General features: G+C 39.8%; 1 protein-coding gene across 1 annotated transcript in view; it reads right to left on the bottom strand.

Annotated features, from left to right (window-relative positions):
• The window catches only part of Cmpk1 (cytidine/uridine monophosphate kinase 1), a 28,268-nt gene extending 8,681 nt beyond the window's left edge, over positions 1-19,587 (bottom strand). Inside the window, exons 1-2 of the mRNA XM_028786011.1 lie at positions 19,330-19,587; positions 561-707 (exon numbers count right to left, since the gene is read on the bottom strand). Coding sequence (XP_028641844.1) covers positions 561-707; positions 19,330-19,497 — 315 coding nt within the window. The 5' untranslated portion in view covers positions 19,498-19,587. The remainder of the gene's footprint in view (positions 1-560; positions 708-19,329) is intronic.
• Between the last annotated feature and the right edge of the window lie 7,005 nt (positions 19,588-26,592).

The raw sequence follows: 26,592 nt of genomic DNA, 5'->3' as shown, positions 1-26,592 counted from the left end.
GCATGCTGGGAAGGGTGGGTCCAGAGAACCACTGCATGCTGGGAAGGATGGGTCCAGTGCCTGGAATCCTAACAGGCAGAAGCAGGAAGATCCCTGACTAATTAACTTCCAGGCTAGTCTGGGATACATAAGGCTGTTTCAAAAGCAAAACAAAGTATACCTTTGTGTACCTTAAGCTGGGCTATAGCTGGTCTTAGACCATGGCAGAGAATCTTGGCTTGTCAATTTCTTCACAGTGAAAGCAGTTTCCAACACTGCCATTTTCAAAGACCACACTACCTTCCATAATCAAGAAATTTAATATTCTAGTTTTTCTTTCTTTTGTTTTTGTTTGTTTTGTTTTTTTGAGACAGGGTTTCTCTGTGTAGCCCTAGCTGTCCTGGAACTCACTCTGTAGACCAGGCTGGCCTCGAACTCAGAAATCCGCCTGCCTCTGCCTCCCAAGTGCTGGGATTAAAGGCGTGAGCTACCACCCGGCTCTAGTTTTTCATTATTAAAATGGTGAATTTAGTTTCTTGTGTCCGTGGTAGTTTGAACAGGTTAGTATTCATGCTCCTTACCCTCTTTAATAAACTGATGGTTATCTCAACTGGTACAATCTTTCCTTCTGTAATGTACTTTTCAATAAGTTCACCATACTGTGAATCTGGATTCTTTCTTTCATCACGAAGAAGCTCTCCTGCAGAAAGGTGTGTATAGCCATATTTCTGGAACAAAGAACATATAGAAATATCAGAATTCATTCAACCCAGTGACAGGAGCACACATAATTTTGTGTTAACTTCTATTTATAATTTTCTACGATAAAGTAGTTTTGTTTATGGGGTAAATAAATACTAAAGAAAAATTTAAGAGACTTCATATATTCCAGTTTGCCTATTAGTAAACAGCCTTACCCTTCCATAACCATGTTTGCACAGTGAAATCATCCTAACACTCATCTAACTAGTCAAAACACTTAATGTCTCACTATATTTTTTCACAAACACAATCCAAGTTTAAATGTAAGAATGAAAATATCTACCAAAATCTGAGATTCAAGACAAAAAAGTCAACATGTCTAAACTGACCTAGCTATCGTTTGGGTTTGTGCAAGAGCATTCTGATGGTGTTAGAAAACAGCTGCCTATCTCCATCACTGACACTTTCGATAAGGACTAGGATAGAACAGAGACGTTACTGAGCTAACACCATAAAGCATATCTATAAAAACTAAAATGACTCCAATGCCATTAGGTGATATACTCTTCTGAGACTACTTTGTGCACATGGCCTTGCATTTAAGCTAAGTCACAGAAGACACGAAGGCACTGCACTGCTGCTGCTTCAGTGAAATAAGGAGGCAGTCTTAAGGGAAGATCCTGAATAACGAAAAGCTTCCCCATATGAACTTACATGTCTACTTTTATTAAATGAAAAGAATGACACAACCCACTCTCAAATATTAGGATATTCATATTTACTACATATTCACACAACATATCTCACTCCAAATTCTTAAGACTCCTTCAGTGAGTTTTTATCTTGTGTATATACTTTATAACTTGAAGGTTAAAGTGTGAGGAAGCCCACACCATTACCACACTCTTAAAAGTGTTTCCTGGGCTGAAGAGATAGATGCCTCAGCAGTTAAGAGCACTCACTGACTGCTCTTCCAGAGGTCCTGAGTTCAATTCCAAGCAACCACATGGTGACTCATAACCATCTGTAATGGGATTTGATGTCCTCTTCCAGTATGTCTGAAGATAGCTACAGTGTATCCATATACATAAAATAAATTTTAAAAATCTTTAAAAAAACAAAAATAAGTGTTTCCTACCCAGTGTGGTAGTATGTATCAAAAGGCTGGGGCAGGAGACCTCTGAGTTTAAGGCCATTAAAAACAACAACAACAACAACAACAAAAAAGGTATTTCAATTAAATTTTTAAAAAAGGTCCAGGGGGCTGGCTGCTCTTCTAGAGGTCCCAAGTTCAATTCCCAGTAATCACATGGCAGCTCATAACTGTCTCCAATTCTAGTTCCAGGGAATCTGACACCTTCAAACAACAATACAATTAAAATAAAAATAATTATTAAATTAATTAATTAATTAATTAAAAAGCTCCAAATGACCAAAGCTATAAATGAGCTTTCTGATACATCTGTATCCCCATCCTACTTCCCGAAAGTACTGGTTATATTTGTTCTTGCTCACTAAATAGTAAGGTAGCAATAATTCTATCAGCAAAGGAAAATAAACTCTAAAAAGGTTATTTGCTGCCTGAACTTAGATATAAATTTGGATGAGAATTAAAAAAAAAAAAACACACCATAGTAGCATAATCATGTTTCTGTCTTGTTCCTATAAGTGCTTCCAGTAAGAGAATTTATAAATGTTAAAACTGCAACCAGTTTAAAGAACTCCTGCTGTTTGTTTAATTACTTCCATGCTGGTTTCTAAACTGCCTGCTTGATCACTGATCATAGGCAAGTGTCTGAAAGTTGAGTACAAAAAGAACTTTATGAAAAATGAAGTGTGGGCTATTTTCCCACTTACTATATACAATTTTCAAAAGGCATTTGCAACTACTGTCTACAAAACTATAGCAGCTTCATATCACACTTTTTATTTTGGCTTTTACTTGGAAGCCTCTGCTTTTTGGATGCTCTACTCTGGCCCAGGGCTTATAACATATAGTAATATTGGACAAATGCAGAGATAAACAGCCCTAATGATGGCACATACTCAGTGAAAACATTACCGATACAGAGTGCTCTGTAATGCTGCAGTGTGACCATATACATTCAGAAACCTGGCAGGTAATTTACAGTAAGATACTCACCATTTCCTGACATCAGAGAACTCAAAATGGCAAGACTTATAGTGTCTTAAAATGTTATTGTATCACTCTTTTGGAAAAAAAATACTAGTTATAAATTGGACCTATAGACGTATATAATATACACATAAATGGTACTTGTAAAAGCAATTTTTTTTAGATCTTATTTTTAAATTGTATATGTATGTGTGTGTGTGTATGTGTGTGTGACAGTGTAGGTCTGTGTATGTGAGTGTTGTGCCTGCAAAGGCCAGCAGAGTGTTGGATCTTCTGTAGCTGAAGTACAGGTGTCTGTCTAGACAGCATGAGTACTGGGAGCCAAACTAAATCTTCTAGAAAAGCATAAGCACTCTAGCCACCAATGTAAGACAACTTTACAGTTTGTCTGAGAAGCAAATGGCATTACCTACAAAGCCAAAGTCAAAGAAATATAACTCAGCATAGCCATGTCAACCCTGTGGTCTATGTTTCACTTTCTTGTGGATATTCCATTTTTACAGTCTCTTAACCAGGTTCATCTTTCTACTACATTCTTCATAAGGATTTTACTGAAAGCCATCCTCTAACAGAATTTCAACAGCAGCAAAGTAACCGTTATTTACATACTAGTTACCAGGGAACTGGGCTTTCAAAGCATTCTGCTGTCATTAACTGATCAGTGATCTAAAGAAAGCAAGCCTGGGTATTTCTAGCCTTAGCCAATTTTTTCTCACATTCTCTGAATTTTTAGCAATTAAATCTAGTGGTTCTCATATTCATAAGCACAGCAGCTTATAAATCCTATAAACTACAAGGACTGCAATTACAAGCTATTATTCCATTAAGATAGTTTTCTAGTGACAAATACCCAAACCCAATGTAGAGTATCTGTCTAAGCTTTATGTTTTCATTTTTCTTCTTTAAGAGGTTGGAAAGAGCTGGAGAGATGGCTTGGCCGTTAAGAGTACTTGCTGCTCTTGGAAGGACCTGGGTTCAATTCCTGGCCCAATGTGGAGCCTCACAACTGTCTGACTCCAGCTCCAGGAGATCTGATGCCCTCTTCAGGCTCCACAGGCACTGCACGAATGTGGTACACAGACATAGCATGCAGGCAAAACATCCATATACACAACTGGGTTTTTTTTAAACAACTAAAATACTTTTCTAAAGATTTATTTATTTTATGTATATGAGTACAATGTAGCTGTCTTCAGACACACCAGAAGAGGGCATCAGATCCTATTACAGAGGGCTATGAGCTGGGGATTGAACTCATGACCTCTGGAAGAGCAGTCAGTGCTCTTAACCGTTAAGCCATCTCTTCAGCCCTAAAAAAAAATTTTTTTTAAAGTGAAAAGGTCACTCTGCTCAGTTGGCAGAGTGCCATGTGTGAAGGCCCTACATCTAATATACAAGACTCCATTAAAAAGGCATGGTGAAGCACGTGAAGCTGCACACCTTTAATCCCAGCACTGGCAAGGCAGAGCCAAGTGGATACTGTAAGTTTGGGACCAGCCTGGTCTACAGAGTGAGTTCCAGGACAGCCAGGACTACACAGAGAAACCCTGTCTTGGAAAAAGAAAAGATATAGTAATACAGGCTTCTAATCTCAGCACTTAAGAGGTGAAGGCAGGAGGATCAGAAGTTCAAGGTCATCCCCAAGCATCTAACAAGTTTGAGGACAGCCTAAGGTATATGAAACTGTCTCAAACACACACACACACACACACACACACACAGTCAGCTCATGACATGGCTCAGTGGGTAAAGGTTCTTGTCACCAAATCTTGAAGACCTGAGTTTGATCACAGGATCCAAAAAGTGGAAGGAGACCTCCACATGTGGATCACTGCGTGGGCAGGAGAGCATGTGCAAATACACATACACACATATGCACACAAAATAAATAAACAAAACATATAATTGGGTATAGTGGGACTTATAATCTCAGCACTCAGGAGGCAGAGGCAGGAGAACCACTCCACATTTGAGGCTAGCCTGGATACACAGCAAGACCTTGTCTTAAAACCAATGACAACATGGCTAGAGAGATGGCTCAGCAGTTAATATCATTGACTGCTCTTCCAAAGGTCATGAGTTCAATTCCCAGCAACCATATGGTGGCTCACAAGCGTCTATAATGGGATCTGATGCAGTCTTCTGGTGTGTCTGAAGACAGTGACAGTGTACTCATATATACACAAAATAAATAAATAAATAAATCTTTAAAAAACAAAAAACAATGACAACAGCCAGGTTGTAGTGGTGCACGCCTTTAATCCTAGAGGCAAAGGCAAGTGGATCACCCAGTTTGAGCCTGACTAGTCTACATAGCCAGGGCTGCACACCCTATCTGGAAAAAAAGGAGGTGGGGAAGGGGGGAAAGAGGGAGGAAAGAGGAAAAAGAGGAAGTCGGAGAGGAAGAAGAGGAAGAGGATAAATCAATTAGTTGAAAAGCAACATTTATGAAACCAAGCATGACAGTTCAATTTAGAGGGATGAAAAGCTACCATGGTCTCAATAGAACAAAACAGTACTCTCTTTTACCATAAGCAAGCAGATGTCAATTTAATCTACTTAAACCACTGTGGCTTAGTCACTGTTTTACGGCTGTGAAGAGACACCGTGACTAAGGCAACTCTTATAAGAGAAAGCATTTAATTTGGGGTTGTTTTAAAGTTTCAGAGGGTTAGAGACAGGAAGCAGAGAGGCATGGAGCAGTACTGAAGGTTTTATATCCTCAACCACAGTGAAACCTCAAAGACCCCTTCCCCCAGTGATACACCTCCTCCAACAAGACCATACCTCCCAATCCTTTCCCAAACAGTCCATCAAGGGACTAGACATTCAAATATATGAGATTATGGAGGACATTGTCATTCAAACCACCACACATTTTAATTTAAACATTTTCATTTAATCAACTGCCTTTCCTTCCTTTCAAAGTTTAGGTAATGCTGGGACCTAGGACATTCCTCGGAGGTACAATATTCATCTAACCTTAACACCAACCCATACACAACATTCTAAAAATTAGATGTGATCCTATATAAAAAATCAAAATTAAAAAAATAAAATTAGGAGGGTTGGTATATACCTGTAATCTCAGAAGCCAGGAACCAGAGGCAGGAGGGATCAGGAGTTTGAAACAAAACCTTGGCTATGTAAAACCCTGTCTAAAAGGGAAAAGAAGAAAAAGCAAAGTTCAAGACACAAATAATGTACAAATACAAAGACCTTGAAAGCAGGAAGATTCAAATGCCAAGCACCTCCTCTTTCTGTTAACTTAGAGTTTAGAAAGTGACACCAGACTGCTAAGTGGCCTCTCCTTAATTTCACAGAAGGAAGACAGCAGGAATATAAGCTACAAATATAGCTTTAAAGCAATTAAGCAAATAAAATTATTCAGTGTCTTAAAACAAAACAAACAATTCTTGCTAGATATGGTAGCACACCCCTTTACTTGAAAGGCAGAAGTATGCCAACCTCTGTGAGTTCAAGGCCAGTCTGGGCTACAAAGAGAGACTCTGTCTCAAAAAAACCCCATTATTATATCTGCGTATATGTATGTGGGTATGCTTGTAGAGGTTAAAAGACAACTTGTGAAAGCTGGTTCTCTTCTACCATGTGCATTCTAAGGATCCAACTTTGGTCAGGCTTGCTAGCAAGCACTTTACCTACTAAGCCATCTCTCTGGCCTTCAAAGTCCTTATTATTTTGGGGTCTGGAGAGATGGCTCAGTGAATAAGTGCTTGTCTTACAAGCAAGAGGACCTGAGTTTAAAAGGATCCAAGTACCTACATAAAAGTGGGGCATAATCATAGAGTCTATAATCCTAGCATGAGGACCAGAGGGCAGTCACAGTCTAGCCAAAATGACAAGCCCCAGATTCAATAAGAAACCATCTGAAAGACAGGCTTACATTGGGCATACATCTTTAATTTAGGGAGGCACACGCAAGAGGATTCATTGAATTCCAGACAGCTTGGGCTACACAGTGAGACCCTGTCCAAAACCAAAACCATACCAAAGTATACCAAAGTCTGCACAAAGCCTTAAATATAGTTTCCAAAAACTGGCAATACAAATATTTCTGTGCATAACAACAACAAAAACAAACAAAAAACCATGAGACACAGTAAGAATTCATTTCTCTTGTTTGTATTTTCTGCTTACTCTTCTTTAAATGGCTCAAGAGCTTTTCAATCAACTAGCAGTAACTAATGAGAAAATATTCATTTGGGGTGGAGGACAGTGGGTCTAAAATATTTGCTCTACAAGCCTGACAACCTGGGTTCAATCCCCAGAACCCATGGTGTAAGGAGACAACTGATCCCCAAAAGGTATCCTTTATCTCCACAATCAGTCCTTTGGCACTATGATACATATGTGCACACTTGTCTTCCTACCCAACACTGACACACACACATGTACACTAATAAAAGGTAACATTTTAAAAGAAAATATATAGATAAAAAAGATCTCATTAGAACAGTGATAAAAGACAGGTGAGATGGCCCAGCAGGTAAAAATCTTGGCTGCTAAGTGTGAGGACCTAAGTTCAATTCCCTAGAACCCATTTAGTGGACGGAGAGGACCAACTCCAGCAAGTTGTCCTCTGATTTCTACACACAAGTTCACACAAACACACATAAATTTTAAAATGTAATAAAAATAGTGATAAAAACAAACAGCAATAAATTTAAAATATACTGTGTAAGAATTATATGAAGAAACAAAACACTATATTGTACAACATAAATAAAAGCTAAATCATAAAAAGGAAGCATTCTCCAGTGGATGATCTCACACTCGTGTCCATATGGGCAGCATTAATTATATTCAGTGGGCTATTAAAAAGAGAGGAGGCATGAAGTTGGGAGGAAGATATATTGGGGAAATACCTAAGGAAGTTGAAAGGAAGGAGTCAGATAAATTGTATACATGTGTGAAAATTTTAAAGAATAATAAAAAAATATTGAATCCTATGAAAGATTCCTACTGAAACATTTGTGTTTTTATATATTAATCTAATAATGTACCTTCTACTGGGTAGAGGCAAAGGGAATGGATCAATGTGAGTTCCTGGCCAATGAGGACTACACTACACAGTTAGACCCAAAAGACAGACAGACAGACAGACATTGAAAATCTGATTGGAATTTGTCTGTTTGTTTTGTGGTGGTGAGGATCAAACCCAAAGCCTCTGAAAATGGTAGGCAAGGGGCTCTGCCACTGAACTACCTATATACCAGACAGACATGTTTGTTTACTTAAAAGAAAAAAAAAAGACTTGATGAATTTATTGACAAGTTTACCAGAAATTATCGTAAGTAAATAGTCAAAATTGAAAATAATATTACCAACTACAATTGAGGACTTGTCTAACTATATAAAGTACTTTAAAACTACAATAATTAAAATAATGTGTTGCTGGCATATAAAATAGACACTAACAAAGCAGTTCTGAGACAGAATATATAAACAGTACAAATGGGAATTCAGTGATAGTCAACATTAAAACTCAGAGAAGATGGGCTGGAGAGATGTCTCAGCAGTTAAAAGCACTGACTGCTCTTCCAGATGCCCTGAGTTCAATTCCCAGTGGTGACTCACAACCATCTGTAATGGGATCCGATGCCCTCTGCTGGTGTTTCTGAAGACAGCTACAGTATACTAGTATACGTTAAATAAATAAATAAATAAATAAATAAATAAATAAATCTTTTAAAAAAATATACCTCAGTGAAGAGGCAAGTGTAGTGACATACCCGGTAATCTCAGCACTTGAGAGGTGAAAGCAAGAGCCAAGAGGATCAGACTCAGCTTTCTAATGAGTCTGAGGTCAATCTGGGCTACATGAGATCTATATCCAAAAAAAAGCAAATGAACAACAACCAAAACCTTACAAATCAGTGAAGAAAAAAATAGGTGATACTAGTACACAATTGCAATGAATGGAATGGGTATCCATTCACAGAAAAGTCAGATCCCTATCTCATCACAGGTAAATAAATGCTCAGATACTTAAAGCTCTAAAACAAAAAGCAAGCGAACAGTACTAAAGAAAAAGAATTCTGAGATATAGACAGGTGTTGCTAAGCAAAGTCAAATAATTAGGGTTTATATTTGATCACATAAAAACTTCTGAACAGAGAAAGGCTTCAGAACTATAAAGGAGTTACTAGCGAAACTGAGGCAGAGAGATCTGAAGTTTAAGGCCAGTCTGGGCTACACAGCAAGACTATGTCTCAAAAAGGTAAAATGAGTTTAGTGTGTCAGCTCTTAACTATAATCCTAGACCCAAGGAGACTGAGGCAGGAGGACTACCTTCAGTTTGAGACTAGCCTGTGCTACCTAGTAGGTTCAAGGTAAGTCTAGGTTAAAATGTGAGGCCCTGTTTCAAAATATAAGGAAAAGAAGAAAACAAAAAACAAACAAACAAACAAAAAACAAAAACTAAAACCCAACAACAAAGGATAGGCAACAGCTTAGAAGACATTTTTTATAGCCAGGCAGTGATGGTGCACACCTTTAATCTCAGCACTTGGAAGGAAGGCAGAGGCAGATAGAAATCTTAGTTCAAGGTCCACCTAGTCTATAGAGTGAGTTCCAGGATAGCCAGAGCTACACAGGAAAATCCTGTCTGGAAAAGAGGAGGGGAGGGAAGGGAAGGGGAAGGGAGGGAAGTTGTCAGTAAATTTAAGTTTCGGTTTGTACATCTTTTTACTCAATAATCCAATTTCTAGGTTGGTGAGATGGCTCAGCAGATAAAATTACTTGCTACTAAGCCTGGTGACCAGTATTCAATCCATAGCAACAGCAAGATAAAAGGAAAGAACCAACTCCTGCAAATTTTCCTTTGACTTCCACATACCCATACAATAAATAAATGTTTTTGAAGATTAACAATTCTAACAACACTATAAACTCAGTTCACTATTGTCCAATGATAGCGCTTATAACCACCTAGTACCTCCTCAAACCTGGTTCCAAGAGAAAGGGAAACTGAACCTGTACAATCAATATTTACTTCAAATGTGAAAGGAGATCATTAAGAAAATGACAGCCTAAGGGCTGGAGATGGCTCAGCAGTTAGACACTGTCTACTCTTGAAAAGGACCCAGGCTCAAATCCTAGCACCCACATGGTGGCTCAGGGCCTTCTGTAACTCCAGTATCAGGAAATCTGACATCCTCTTCTCTGACATCCTCTTCTGACTCCCACAGGCACAAGGCGCGCGCACACACACACACACACACATAGCAAAACACTTACAAACTTAAAAAAATCTTAAAAGAAAATAACAGCTTTAGAGAAAAGTCTCCATGAACTTTCCCCAAACCAAAAATCAACTAAAATGTTTAGATAAAATTTTCTCTGAAAAGTGATCCATCCCATAAACAAAAGAGAAACCAAAGTACAATACATGAATGGGCATGAAGTCAAGAGTTGTAGACAGAGACAGAAAACAGTGCAGTTTCACATCCTAGAAACAGATGCAAATTTAGAATTCATGAGATTACCCAAAGGTTTAAAAGGAAACATATTCAATGAGGCCTGGCTCCAGACATTAGAGTTTAAAATTATAAACCAAACATTTGAAAAATACCACATGTATACATGTAGTGGACAACATACCCACACCATCTTAAGCTCCAAAATAACCTACCAGAAACTGTTCTGCTAAGCAACCTTTCTCAACAACAAAATAATCAAATATTGCTTATAGAAAAGAACCACCTTCATTTTTAGTTCAACAGCCTATCTTATCAGAAAGTATAAGTAAAATTATTTGGCTTTGAGAATTTGTACATATTATATTTTGGTATAAAATTTACCTTCATAAATACATTTTGTTCATTCTAAAATTAAAGTCAATCTAGGAATATATGCTTTGTTTTGACAGGGCCTCACTGTGTAGTCCTAGCTATCTTGGAACTCTCTATGCAGACCTCACAGAGATCCACTTGCCTCTGCCTCCAGAGTGCTGGAATTAAAGATGTGTACCACCATGGCCAGCCCAAGGATGTGTGTCTTTGATTAAATAGCAATCAATCCTACTCTAGCCTAGGATCTAATGTTGAATGTAGATAACTATGTCTACTTTTATACTGAACAGCAAACAAGTTCTTGATTGTAGTATTCATCAAGGGAAATGCCATAAAAAGGGACAAGCTTATAGAAAACGTTTTCTATAAAATTTCCTTTCCTACCACAACTACACACTGAGAAAATCACTGGAAGCCATTTGCAAAATAGAAACCTTCTCCCATAGAACTAATGTGATGTGATTAACTAGAACCTACTCTACCTCTCCTCTCCTTTCTATATATTATCCCTTCTCTATCTGTCCTCAACTCCAATACAGTTATCAGCTATTGTCTCCTTTGTATCCTGGATTAACTTACCAAGTTTTTAATTCTCTGAATCACAAGCATGAAAAAGTATATCATATGAGTAAATATTCAGCCTGGTCATTAAAACTTTCTTTCCCAGGATATTACAAAAAAGAGGGGGGAGCCCACAGGATGAGATTGTGTTTTACAATTTAAAACTTTAGGTGCAGGGTTGTTGGTGCAGCTTGATGATTAAGAACACGGCTGCTCTTCTGGAGGACCCAGTTCTATTCCCACCACCTACATGACAGCTCACAACTGTCCACAACTCCAGTTCCAGGGGAAACTGAAATGTGCTGACTTCCTAGCTAATACAGAGAAAACTTGATCCAGGTCTCCTGACCTCCACTGAGAATTAGTCCTTAATGGACCTTAGTAATTAGACCTTAATATAACTTGGCGACCAATGCAGATATGCAGTGTTAGCCTTCAAGCTTCTATAAGGTCTGAGTAGGAGAGTTGATGGAAGGAGGGAAGGATATTTATTGAGAAATCCCAGGAGGAAGCTCTCCATATATGAAATTAGAGTTTATGAAATTGTATCTTTCCCATTCTTGGATAATGCTTTTGGAATAAGTGCTAATGGTGGTTTTAGCATCTAGCAATGCGTTCCCTAGTCACAAAAAGAAATAAGGGGTGAATTAACTTCAGAGTAGTTCAGGGATTGTTCTAGAATTCCATTATACAACTTACCTTTCCAAAGGAATTTGCTTCCTCATCATTAGTATTGTACTCATACCTGAAATGCACAGGTAAGTCCAGCATACACTCTATATTAGTACAGTTAAGCACTTAGCAATAACTGTCTGAAAGAAGGTGATCACCTCCTAACTGCCAAGCTGTGCATGTGCACTACTCAAGTTTGGTTAGGTTATGGTATAGCAATCCACCAAACTCAATGGCATAATTTGATGACGTTTGATCTCTTGCTTATGCTACCTATCTATTAAAGATAAATGGGCTGCAATGACATCTGACTTACAAAATCTGCTGGTGCACATTTAAAAGGAGACTCAAAGTCAACAGGGATGTGTAACACAGGTATGTACTCAAAAACTTCACCCCCACACAAAGAATGAGGTGTATTTGACCATTTTGATCCTGCCAGATTCTGGACATTTGCTTGTCTCATTTGCTTCAGTCTTGTTTTTTTTTTTTTTTTTGCTTCTGAAACACTGCCATTTCTACTTGTACACTAAATGAATAACAAAGATAATCTTCAATCTTCTGATAACCTAAATGATCAAAACTTCTTCTAAAGTGTATCTATGTTCTCAGTAGACACCAAGAAAAAGGAAATTCATGTTATGATCCACCTAAACCATATGTAACTATACAAGTAAATCCTGTGTGTTTAAACACATGTGTTTTCCAATAGAAACACCAATGACTAATCCATTCTGGAAGCTCCAAACAGGAAATGGGCAGGAAGCAGTCTTTCACATACCCAAAAATGAATATATCTGCTTATTAGTAAGTGGTATACTCTAATGGTAAATGGAACCAACTTACATGTCTTCTGGAAGAGACTGACAGAAACCAGGCACAGAGAATATGTTTCACAGGACCTTTCTGAGAGTAGTAAGTTACAGCTAGTGCTTTTTCCTTTATCCAACTGATGTTTTGTTAACTTTATTCATCAGGCAGAACAAAACTGTTAGCAAAGAGTCTCTCCAACTACACCTGCTTTCTATTAACTTCTAAATGCTCTTATCACATGTTTAGTCTGTGAAAATGTTCTTGATTTGACAGGTTAAAGCAACTGAAATGTTACAGCAAACATACTTTCATGCAGCAGCTGAACTAAGGTATTAGCTTAAAAGTAACAAGACCTGGAACATAGCATAAAAAATAAGACAGCAAGCCTCTGCATGCACTCCCTTTTGTTCGTTTTCTCTACCCATCCCCCACCCATGCAAAGCCTACCTACCGTGATTTTTCCCTTTTAAAAAAATTGATTTTTATTTCATATGTATCAGTAGCTACCTGTATGTAGGGGCACCAAGTATGTCCCTGGTACCCATCAGAGGGCATCCAATGCTTTGAAACTGAGGTTACATACAGAAGGCTGTGAGCTACCATGTTGAGTGCTGGGAATTGATCCCAGGTCCCTGCAAGAACAGCCACCACTCTTAGCTCTGAGCCATCTCTCCAGCCCCTGAAGTCTTTTTTCAGAAATGCTCTGATTTCAATTGAAAACTAACTGTTACAAGACTGTACTTGTGTGTGACTTTGAGGTCTTCCACAAACACAGTTTTAATAGCACTGGAACTGGAACACATCTATATGAACCAAATATGGTCCCTGAAACTTCCACCCAAAGGGAATAAATCAAGATTTCAAAGAGAGTAAGGATGTGGAAATAACTGATATTGAATAAAGATCAATTTAGGGCAGGCAGAGGAAGACTAACTAATTCTAATGCTTTGGTTTTTTAACTATTAGATCCAGACATGGACAGGTAGGCCTTTGGTCTCAGCACTCAACGTAGAGGTAAGTGGATCTCTGAGCTCAAAGCCAGCCTAGTCTACAGAACTAGTTCCAGGACAACCAGGGCTACACAAAGAAATCCCCATCTTGGAAAAAAAAATTATTATAGCTTCCTTAACCCAGAGAAACTGGACATTGTTTTGGTATCCTGGTCTGAGACTCACAAAGGCCACGGACTCTGATGCTGATAATTTTACATTGTTAGGCCTACACATCTGACAAAAAAAAGCAACTTAAAGGAGGGTTTACTTGGGCTCACAGTTTAAGGGAATAGAGTCAATAACGGAAGAGGGGCATGACAGCAAGAGGATGTCCATATGTTATTAAATCCAGGAAACTAGAACAGGATAGAAAACAGATCAGCTGTCCTTATCTCACCATCCAATCTGATGAGACTTTTTAGAACAAAAGGTGGAGAAAGAGAAAAATTGCTCTCTTAGAAAACTTAAGGTTCTCCAGTCTTGGAATTCTAAATGACACCACCAGCTTCTTTGAGTCTGCAGCTTCTCAGCCTTGATAAGTGGGAGATAGTTTTCCAAATATAAACACTTCTACATGTTTTAATTATATCTCCTAATAGCTGTGTTCCTCTGGAAAACTCAAATTTTTTCCACTTAATCATAAGTAATTATCAATTAAAGTACATATACTCTGAGGCAGCAATCCACTTTTATGAATCCAATAACAAACTATCCATACATAAAGCTCACTGAAGCACAATTGACAGCAAAAACACCCATAGAAACAGTTCTAAATAGCCATCAAGTGAAATGGTACAACTATGCTATGACAATATCCAGAATATTCTGCAGCTACAAATAAAAAATCTATTAAGTATATAGAAAAGCCCTAAAAGACTAAATGACATGATTAATTTAGTTTTGGGGGTTTTCAATAGATGGCTCAGCTTACTTGTTGCTCTTATAGAGGTTGGTTCCAGCACCCACAAGGCAGCTCATAACTGTACATAACTCTAGTTCCAGGAGAGCTGACACATTCTTCTGGCCTCAAAGGCAGCAGGCATTTATGTATATGCAGGCAAACACTCATCACACACATAAAATTAAAACTCGAAGTCTGGATTTTTTTTTTTAAGATACAAATAGGAAAGCAGTAAATAATGGTAACCTCTAAATAAAAAAAATTGAACCTGTCCCAGACATATTACTTTTGCAATTTAAATAGAAAAGTATAGTAGAAGCTCTTTTCACCTCTCCTAAAATAGCAACATTAAAAAACCTTATGTTAACTCGAAAGGCAGAAGCAGGCAGACCTCTGTGAGTTCGAGGCCAGCCTGATCTACAAAGCCAATTCCAAGATAACCAGGACTATTACAAAGAGAATCCCCTTCTCCAAAACCAAAGCCAAAACCAAAACCAAACAAAACAAAAAACAAACAAAAAACAAACAAGCAAACAAACAAAAAACCCACCACCATCAAAACAAAACAAAAAACCCTTACAACAAGCACTCTTAAAGAAGTAGTGGTTCTTCAATAGAGTCAAATTTTGTTGCTTTTTAAACTTGTATGGGTGTTTTGCCTGATTGAATGTATGTGTGCCATGTGAAAGCCTGGTGTCTGTGAAAGTCAAAAGGGGGAGTCAGTTCCCCCTTTTGAACTGAAGTTACAGAGGGTGAGAGCACCGTATGGGTGCTACGAGTCTAACTGGGTCCCCTGGAAAAGTAGCTAGTGCTCTTAACAATAAAGCCATCTCTCTAGCTCCCAAAGGCAAGTGTTTTGTAAACCATCTCTTTTATAGACTTTTTATAGCTTTTAATTTTTCTTTTTTTCTTTTTTTTTTTTTAAAAAATCATCCTTTAACCAATAGCCTACCAAGAAGAAAAGGTCCTACCCTTAAAAGACTAAAATAGAACTTAAGGTCTACCAGATTTTTCTTTAGTGCCTTCTGAATGTACATGATGAGTTCTGGATTTTGAAATCAAATCTTTTAAAATTCTGCTCAGCATACTTACCATTCATTCACTCAGAGTAAACAAAAACATCTCAAAGATAGGTCTTAGTCATATGTTAGACCCAGACAGCTACTTGGGTGCCCCCTAAGGACCAAATTTTTTAAATGTATACAGCTTCATGATACGTTAATGTCTTCTGTCATCACTTTTATTCAACAAGTACCTACTATGTGCTAGGTACAATGCTCAACAACAGAGACAAAAAGATAAATAAAATCAAGTTCTGATTTTCATACGCCTAAATTCATCTCATCCAAAATGATTTTAACCACAGTATGAGTCATCCATTCAAGGAGGCCCTTAAGGAAGTTATGACATGGATAATAAATATAAGCTTTACTCACTACTTAGGTAAACAAAACGTTCACAGTGTGTGAAAAAAGAAATTAAATATTCTTTCTAACCAACCCACACAAAATTGTGGATACTATTTTTAAAAGTAGCTTTAGATTATAGCACTCAATTTATTTTTGACCAAAACAAATATAAAGCTTAATTTTTAAAAATTAACAAGTGAGGCCTGATGACCTGATTTCCATCCCTGAGCTCACATAAAGGTGCAAGGAGGGAACCAACTCCACAAAGCTGCCCTCTACACAAGTACCAAAGCATGTGCATACATTCTGAAAATGTACACACAACATAAGTTAAAAAAAAGTTTTTAAATGATACAGCATCCCTCTGAGTCTTAGAACTATATCATTATATAATAGTTCCACTGAATACTTAGTTCAAATAAAAGAATTAGAGACTTAGAAAATACTATAAGAGAACACAGATTTAGAAATAATTAGAAAATAAAATTAAACTGAAAGGATTACTACAAATAAATGAGTGAAGTCAACTCCCAAAGCTCCCTCAAAACTTCTTGTCCCAGTAGGAGATCCAGTAAAAGTCTCTCTCTCTACCTGACCTGCACTCCCCTCCCCATGGAGCAATTACTAAAGTGGACTGTGACTCCAGAAAAACTTCCGGCTTCCCTGCAACACACTCCCTTACCAAACTCCAATACTCAGTATCCCTGAAACTAAGGTATACTTCTGACAGCACATGGTAGCACACACTTCCAATCCTAGCACTTGGGAGGCTGAGGCAGGAGAATAGAGCTTGAGGCCTGCTGAGACCATACCTCAAAACAAACAACACAACTTCTGGCAGCCTGAAGCTCTCTCCAGAGAAACAATTCTATAATAACCACATTTCAGGTACCCTGTGAACTAAATTTGCTTTGATGACAGTTGGTGAATTTAACATTAAGTATATAGCATTTTCCCTACAGGAAAAAAAATTGATTTTAAAACTTGCCATCTTTGAGGAGTATGTTCACAGCTGCCTGCATAATGAAATATTGAGCCAAAATGCAGACTCACAAAGGGGGGAAATGCCTGACTTACCTAACTAGACATCCCAGTGTTTATTTAACCAGCTAAGAAGCAGTCATTGTTCAATTATACTTCTGAAATAGCAGAGTATCAGGTAGATGTTTATGGCAACTGGAATCAACAGCAAACAGTTCAAAACAATTTACTCTACATGGCTTGGTAGGACAGGCCTAAAATCACAGCTTTTTATGACAGACATTGAGCCAAGAGAACCACAAGTTCAAGGCCTGCCTTAGTTACAGAGTGAGTGCAGGGACAACTTAAGCAGACTTTTAAAGTAAAAAGTACAGAGAAACAAGATGTTCTGTCATAGAGTGCAAGCGTTTCATGAGTGAGACCCTTGGATCCTCAGATCCACTGTCAGCACAACTAGAAAAATGAACAAAACCACAAACAACCCACAGCTTAAGCTTATATAACTGCTGAAGTCTTAAATAGTTAGATCTCAAAAAACAAAAAACAAAAAACAAAAAAACAAAAAAAATCATCATGGACTGTAATAATAGGTATTAACAGTATTATCAACTATTATTTCATGAAGTAGAAATATGAGTCAATGAACACAGAGATTTTTAGTCCAATGGAGTAACAGGGCTATTATTAGATTGAGTACAGACATTTAAGGACATAAATTCAGGAAATATTTGGGTGCACTCAAATATACTCAAATATGTAAGTCATAAGCCAAGTTTTAAAAAGTAATGCACCTTTAGGGGCTGGAGAGTTGGCTCAGAGGTTAAGAACACTCACTGACTGCCTGGTCTACACAGAGAAACCCTGTCTTGGAAAAACAAAAAACAAACAAACAAACAAAAACCCAGGAAGCTGAAACATTTGCATCTATGTACCAGGTGTGAGACCTCATTTAACAGTCACAAATACAAAACAGACATTTCTATTTTCTCCCTTCTTGCAAAGGAACTTAAGCTAAAAGTAACTTCTGTGGGGCTAGAAAAACAATAGCCGAGTCAGGACTTGAACTGCTTACCTGTTTTGATTCTAAATCCCTATTCCCTTCTTTACCATGCTAACTATATTTTAATCATTTTACTTATAAAACAAACCTAAAACCATCCACTTGTCATATGGCTTTCAAAAAGGTAAAACAAACAGAAGTAAAAATAAGGAGAAAAATTCTATGTGCTTTGTGATTAAACTGGTTCTCAAAAGTCATCTGTAATTCTAAACACAACTGTAAAACACATAACTTTTAGAACACATTCTATCTATTTGTGGGTGTTCTTTAGAGAATAGAATATAGGACAGGAGTTGAATGTATGAACGTGGAAAAAATCCAAAGCAAATATAGGCCACAGCCTACAGGAAAAGAAGAACTTATTTATCAAGTTCTGGGTCAAAACCTTTTACCAAGCACTCAATTTAATGGTGAGTGTTTTACCCCAACCCTGGTTGCCTTTTCCTTCTGATTGTCTTGTTTTCCTTTAAAACACTGCCCATTAAACATTTGCATCTATGCATCATTACAGCTAAAAAAAAAAAAAACAAACAAAAAAAACGGGTGTGAACCCATATCTGCTTAAGTCTTTGCCTCTCTCCGTGTTCATGCCACCCCTGACCTCAAATACTCAAAAGAATGGAGCTGGTAAACTTATGTCAAAACTTTAATTACATTTAGTTATTTGTGTGGGCAAACACTTGAGCCACAAGCTCGAGAGTGATCATCAGAGGACAACTAGGGGTGGGTTGGATTGTTGGTTCTCTGTATGTGGCTCTCAGGGATGGAACTTAGCGGCAGGCGCCCTTACCCGCTCAGCCATCTCTCCAGTCCTAAAGCAAACATTTTTTTTTAAATAAGAGAATTTTATAGTTGGGTGGTGTTTTACTTTCTCAGAGAGCAGAGTTTCTTATTTGCTTAGACAACTGAGGTTCAGTGAGAGTGAGTGACTCAGTCGCCCAAGGAAAAGGCGTGAGTTGGCAGCTGGGCCAAAGGTTAGCGCCTGGGCTCTCACAGCTCCCATACTTTAACTACCCCAAGATCCGGGTCGGGTTCCTCGAGGCGGATTAGCCGGGGACTGACAGCCAGGGATGTAGCGAGGAGAGAAGACCCCGATCCCAGGAGTGGAAGCAAGGACGCACAGAAACAAAGCGGACACCGCGGCGCGCACTCGCACACTCGACGACCCTCGGCCCGGGCGCGCGGTGGCCGTCGGGATTCGTAGTCCGCTCCCCACAGCGGGGGGGCGCGGCCGCCAACGCGGCTGCTCCCTCTGGCCCCGGCCCGCTCAGCCCGGGAGCTCTCCGTCGCCCTCCCGCATGGCCTCACCTCGACAATGCGCGCGCACTGGGTCCCCTTGCCAGCACCGGGCCCGCCCAAAACGAACACGACCAACGGCTTCATGAGGTGGAGAGGGCAGAGCCGCAGTCCGCGGGTCAGCGGCGGGAAGCTTGGTACCAGGACGTGCAGCAGCAGGCGACGACAGCTGCTCAGCATACAACGCGCCTCTGACAGCGGCCGGCGCGGCGGCGCGGGCGGGGCGGCAGGGAGGGGGCGGGCTGAGCGGGTGCCGGGCCCCGCCGCCAGCTGCGGGCCGCCGCGACAGGAAGGGGCGGGGCCTCCGTGCGCGGCGCCCGCTTCCGCTCGCGATTTCGGTTCTTCCTATTGTGGCTGGAGACCCAAGGCTTTTCAGGCTCAGACTGTGGGTTGATGCTTAGACAGACCGGTGGTTCAATCTCCCGGATTTCTCTTTTCCAAGAGAAGCGGCCCAGCTGAATAGGCAAACACAGGAGTCAATAGGAACAACGGCATTGTTGGGAAGGAAACCAAGGGAGAACAAGAACACTTTGGGTGATGTTTGCAGACAAAGCCTTAAAAGAGGTGACCTTGGAACCAAGACTTGAGGGCTGAAAAGAGCGGAGACTGGGATGCAGCGAGTGACCCACCAAGAGAGGAGAGCATGTTGGAACGCTAGGGCTGGATAAGGAGAATGCAAAGTCATAAATGGAGAGTTGAGCCGGTTATGAAAAAGCATTTAGATTATATTCTAACTTCAGTGAAAGCCTGTAAGCTTAGCTCTGTTACCCTGACTCAGGCCATTAGGGAAAAAATCTGAACAGAGAAGAAAAAAAGTGAAAACTGAGCCTGGATGAACACAATCCTTTTAAAGTTGTAGACGACAGTGGTACCATTTTCGTGGAGTTTTTATAGTAACAGTTATGAATCAAGTTATGAATCAAGGCAATTTTTTTAAGGTAACTTGGTAGAAATGGTTTCAAGCAAAGCTGGTGCTGTTATTGGCCCCAGATGCTAAATGATGAGAGGAATGAGACAACTGGTCCAAAGGTAGTAAGTTATCCCTATTGTTCACAATCAGTTACAGATTGAACTCTTGTTCGATACTTTCCCTCCTTCTCACTACTGCAGTGGACTAGAGATAAGAGTAAGACAAAGTCCACCCACCAGAACTCACCTGATATGTTTTAAATTGGGCCTGCAAGCTCACTCCAGGGTCTCTCTATAATATAATGGGAGACCCCAGCATGCTGGACTTCTGCAGAATAAAACACTTTTTGCATCTACATGCTACTTGAGTCCAGGATGTCATTCTTTGGCAAATCATGGACCCTTACAATGACATTCTTAGCCTTTGGGTTTGGAGGCTAGGCTTCTGTTTGTATATTACAAATGGACTTACCTAATAGTCACAAGAATGTTAGGTCACATAGAGGTGAGCAATAAATGATTATATAGGGGTTATAATAGATAATTTGGCTCTGGACCTAGAATATTCCTGTGAGTCACCATCCTCTGCACCTGTGCTGTTGTGCCCACTCCCCCGTCTCTATGCATTTTCCCCGAGAAGACTGCTCAAGGAGAAATCGAAGCTTGGGTGGTAGGCTGCCAAGTGTGTCTCCTTGTTCCTGTTTTGTTCCTTGTTCCTGTTTTTATTCCTGTTCCTGTTTATGTTTCTGTTTTGTGGGGAGTATAGAAGGGAGCTATGCAGTTGAAAATATAGCATTTGATCTTTACCAGATGACTCCTTGTCTTTCTTTCTCTCACCCTCAGCCCTCCGCCGATCCAAGGAACTCTGTCAGCTATGCTGGCGTAGCTGACATATTCCAGCTCTCTAAATAAACCTGAAGTCAAAGGCTAAAGCAGGAGGATGATGGGTTTGAAGCCTGACTCTATTCCCAGCCATTGGGAGGCAGAGACAGATGGATCTCTGTGAATTCGAGGCTATCCTCGTCTGGTTTACACTTTTAAGTTCCAGACCAGCCAGAGCTACATAGACTCCCATCTCCAAAACAATAACGAAACCCAGACAGCCCGATACACAATTATAATTGCAGCAGCTGGTAGGTGGAGGTTAGAAAAGTACTCACAGCCAGCTTCTACTACATAGCAAGTTCCAGGTCAGCTTGGGCTACATGAGACCCTGCTTAAATTAAAAAAAAAAAAAAAAGCCAAAATCAGCTTAAGAATATTTAGCAATAAAAAGCAAGGAGGTTCCAAGTCTGTGTTTTTGCTCATGAAAAAGCAAAGCGCGTGAGACTTGAAAGAAACAAAACTAGTCCTGACTCTCTGTATTACCAATAGAAAGTAAGTACCTTGTCTGGGCATTGCCCCACTTTTGTACAGATATTAGGGCAGAGAGGATGGAACATGTAGCAGGAGTACACAGGCCTTTAAGTCTTAACTGCTACTAATTAGTCACTCTGGCCTTAGAAAACTACTACAAATCCTTGCATTTTAAACTGGGAAAAAAGTAAAATGAAAACTTGTCTAAGACCATCAAGAAGGATCAGTGGATAGTTGGGTGGTGATGATGGTACATGCCTTTAATACCAGCACTCCAGAGGCAGAGGTAGAGTCAGTTGGATCTCTGGTCTACAGAGTGGGTTCCAGGATACCCAGGGCTACTCAGAGAAATCTTATCTTGAAAGGCAAAAAACAAACAAAAAAACCCAAACCCACTCAATTCTTAGATTGTAGGTTATAGTTTGCTGACCACCTGTGACCTAGAACACCTGATGGTAAATTCCAATCCAAGCTTAAAAGGTCCCAACCATCCCCCTGACTAGGACAGTAGCATCTGAGAATAAGGACAACCAGTCATACTAGGAAGAGGAGGTAGGAATATGAAATAGGCCATACTGAGCTAGGCATGGTGAGCCATGCTTATAATCCCAGTACTCAGGGTAGAGATAGCTTATCTGTGATTTTTAAAGGCTTACAAAATGGCCTCATGGATAAAAGTACTTAAATGTGCAGGCCTGACAACCTGAATTCATTCCCTGTGGAACCCACAGTGGAAGGAGAAAAAGTTTCAAAGGTTGCCCTCTGACCTCCACTAGTGCTCTATGGCTTGTATTCACACACACACACACACACACACACACACACACACACACACACACAATGCAAATGATGATTATAGCCCTGGCTGGCCTAGAATTTGCTATGTAGATTAGGCTGACCTCTAGCTCACAGAGATCTTTGGGGCTCTGGGCTCTGTCTCTGGATTGCTTTTTTTTTTTTTTTTTTTTTTTTTTTAGTTATTTAGAGCCAATTAGTGCTTCAGCAAGTTAAGCTACTTGCTGCCAAACCTGGAGACCTGAGTTCAATCCTAGAGCCCATATAGTAGGAACACATGCAATTAAGAAAAGTTTTAAAGGATATTAAAAATAGAAATTAAAAGATCATATCAAAGTAAATGTGCCTTATTTTCTTTTGTGCATACGTCCCTGGGTGACCACTATATTTCCTCTGGCCAATGGAGTTATGAGATCTTAAGGGTGTGAGGTCTGTGGGAAAAGTCTATGCAGTTGGCTAACTTTAAGGAAGGCCTTGAGACAAACACAGAAGGACACTCTTTGTTGCTTCCATAGAGCACCAGAACAAAGAATTCCACCTAAGGGTCTAGGTCCAAAACTTCTTTGAATACTTACATATGTCTGAGTCCCCTGGATAACTGACCACAGTAAATTGAGTACTTGTTTTCCATCCTGCTCATCACCTGCTAAGTATGCTAAGCAACAAACAGAAGTAATAATTTTATGCTGAAAGATATAAAAAAGAGAAACTCAGATGCCTGTCTGTGACAAGGGTTTTACGAGGAGTCGTTTCTAGGAAGGATCAGGCTGTGCAAAGAAACATTTCCTTTCTAGTTGGCTCTTTTAGCATGCTATTATCCACTGCAATTTAGCACAAGTTAATGGGTTAAACTACAAGGAACACTTTACTTAGAACATTTTGGGTTATAGCTCATCTTTGTTCCATATGGTATCAGCTAACTTTTTCCAAAAAAGACTCATTCACATAACTGGTGATTTTAGGTTGGCTTTTGGCCAGTTGCTCTGCTAGAACTATGAGTTTCACCAAGAGTTGCTTGGATTTCTTCCTATCTCCTGATGGCTCTCGTTCTAAGTGGTGGGAAATGAAAACCACAAGTGTCTAAAACCTGGACTCAGAAACTATCACAGTGATACTTCTACCATACAGAACCCTCGAAGAGAGGGGAAACATAGGTACTACTTATTGATAAAATACTATCAGAGAATCTTAAGCTGTGTTTTTTTCTTATTCTGTGTACTCGTGTGTGTGTGTGTGTGTGTGTGTGTGTGTGTGTGTGTGTGTGTGTGTGTATACACCACGAGTTGACAGCAGGGATCTTCCCCAATCACTCTTATTTACTTCCCCAATCACTCTTATTTATGTATATCTAGTTTTTAGGTCCTGGATATCTTGGAACTCTATATATATACCAGGCTGGCCTCAAACTCACAGAGATTTGCTTGCTTCTGCTGGGATCAATGGTATGTGTTACTATACCTAGTGCTACAGTCATTTTTGAATAAGAGTCTCACCAAATCTTAAGCTCAATTGGCTGTCCATTGAGCCCCGGAGGTTCGTCCCAGTGCTGAGATTACAGGTACCTGGCTCTTTTTTTTTTAGAAAAAAAAAAAGGGTGCTAGCAGTTGGGTTCTAGTTCTCATGCTTATATAGCAAGCACTTTAGTGCCTGGGCCTTCTCCCCCATCATGAGCCAAGTGGTACCCTGGCTTTAGTAAGCTGTGCTAGGTCATGCAATGCTTAAGAGACTATGTCCATGAAACAAGACAAAGAGGCACCAGGATACACTGGTGCTTAACATTTAAACCTGCCGCTGTGCAAAAGGTCAACCTCAGAACCTTAGTCTTAATTTGTCCCTGTGGAATACATATTCTCTTAGTTATAGATCTATTTTGTCTCAGTATCTTGGAGGAAGCAATGAGTTTCATCTAAATGCAAACAATTAGATGTGCAGTAACAGTACCTAAAAGATATAGACTAGGTGAATGTCACTTCATAAAGGGCCATTCCTTATCTAAACTCATAGAATAATCCACAAGCTAACATATGTACACTTCATTCATTCATAGATACATTCATTTTTTGGAATGTCCATTATGTGCCAGCTACTTTGGTTATGTTATTTTTGGGTGGCATTAAAACATAAAATACTAAAACAATTGGGATTCTTTAGATATTTCTATGACTGGATTTTTCTCTACCAGATGTCCTTTTACTCTCGGGTCACAGGGAGGTCCAAGGTGCACAGAGAGAGTGGTGTATTGGCAGTGTTCAGGGTTCTGGACCACGGAGGCCCCTTGAGTTGGAATGAGAGGTGGTTGGATCAGCTCTGTGTAGGTTCTTTGGAATAGCAGGAAATACTCTAACAGCTGAGCCATCTCTCCAGCCCATTCTGGGAGCACATATTCAGTGCAGAGGCAATCTTCTCTGTGTTACTAGTGTACTCTCTCAGGGCTTAAGAAATTGTGGCTTGTCACCATTTGTCCATCCTTCTTGTAAGAATTGTCCTTTGGAGGCAAATGATTGTTCCCAATCTTTTTCTTCCACTTGGCTGCCTGTGTTCTATTAACTTTCCATGATTCAGCTCAAATTTTACTACCTCTAGGAAGCTTTCTGAGTTCCCCCAGATTGGGTTAGCTGTTCCTTTTTTATGCTCCCATTTCTCATCAGATCCCATGTTACTTCCGTTGTTTTGTTCTGCATTGGGTATCTTCACTCTAGACGTTACGCATGTAGGCTGCATACTTTGTAAACAGGTTTTCATAACCATCTAGTACACTGAAACCTATTTCCTGGAGGTGTTGCTGGATGGATTTCTGTTGTAGGTATAACTGGTCTCTCGGGTTTCCTGCTTACCACATTCTAAAAGAAGAAACTGGGATACCAAAAATTAATAAGGGAAATCGAGTCTGTTACAGCTGTGGGTAGAATTGGAACTAGGAAAGCTGCTAATTTCTCTCCATCATTCCCATAGCAGCTTTGCAGTTTATAGAAATCACTATACAAAAGCCAGGGAACAGTCAGAGTTAGTCGGGAGGCAGCTCTGTAACTTCAATTCCAGTTCCTGCTTCTTCTGACAGGCATACATGTGGTATGCAGACAAAATACCCATACATACAAGATAAACATTTAAAAAAAGAATTTTACACGTGGGTACTACATTTACATAATTTTTATCCCTCCTGCACACTTCAGTTCCTCTCATGCCCTCCTCACTCTCAAAGTCATGCCCCTTTCTTATTGTTACAGACACACACACACACACACACACACACGTATGTGTAAATGTGGCCTGCCAAGTTCACTTAATGTTGCTCATATATGTATGTTTAGGACTTACTCCTCAGGACTGGATAACCTATCAGGGGGCGTATCCCTAAAGAAGACTGATACTCCCCATCTCAGTAGCCATCAATCACCTGTAGCTCTGTCTTAGTCTGTGTTCTATTGATGTGAAGAGACACTATGGCCACAGAAACTCTAATAAAGGAAAGCATTTATAATGAGGTTGGCTTACAGTTTCAGAGGTTTAATAGTCCATTATCAAATTGGTGGGGAACATAGGCAGAAATGGTTTGGGAGAAGTAGCTGAGAGTTCTACATCTAGATCCTTAGGCAACAGGAAGAGATTGGACCTCTAGGGCTGGCTTGGGCTTCCAAAACTTCAAAACCCATATCTAATGACATACTTCCTCTAACAAGGCCTCATGTCATCTCTGATCCTTCCCATGTAATGCCACTCCCTGATGACTAAGCATTCAAACATGAGCCTATGGTGGCCATTTTTATTCAAACCACCACACTCTTTATCTAGGGATGAGGCCCTGTGAGATTTTTTTTTAATTTCACATATCCTGTCGACTGGCGTCATCACTGTACAACTCTTGCTTAGATGACCTTGTTTCTGAGATTGCATTGGTGCCTCTTTCCTTTCTTGTACAGGATATTGTCTCACAGCAGGGAAGGGAAGGAAGGGAGGGGAGGGGAGGAGGGAAGGGAAGGAGGGAAGGGAAGGAGGGAAAGGAAGGAGGGAAGGAAAGAAGGGAAGGGAAGAAGGAAGGGAAGAGAAGAAGGAAGGGAAGGGAGGAAGGAAGGGAAGGGAGAGAAGGGAGGAAGGGAGGAAAGGAAGGGAAGAGAAGGAAAAGGGAAGGGAAGGGAAGGGAAGGGAAAGGAAGAGAAGGAAAAGGAAAGGGAAGGGAAGAGAAAAGAAGGAAAAGGAAAGGGAAGGGAAGGGAAG

Source organism: Grammomys surdaster, unplaced genomic scaffold (genome assembly GCF_004785775.1).
Source record: "Grammomys surdaster isolate TR1022 unplaced genomic scaffold, NIH_TR_1.0 100, whole genome shotgun sequence".
Classification (NCBI taxonomy): Eukaryota; Metazoa; Chordata; class Mammalia; order Rodentia; family Muridae; genus Grammomys; species Grammomys surdaster.
This window is presented reverse-complemented; position numbering and strand designations above follow the sequence as displayed.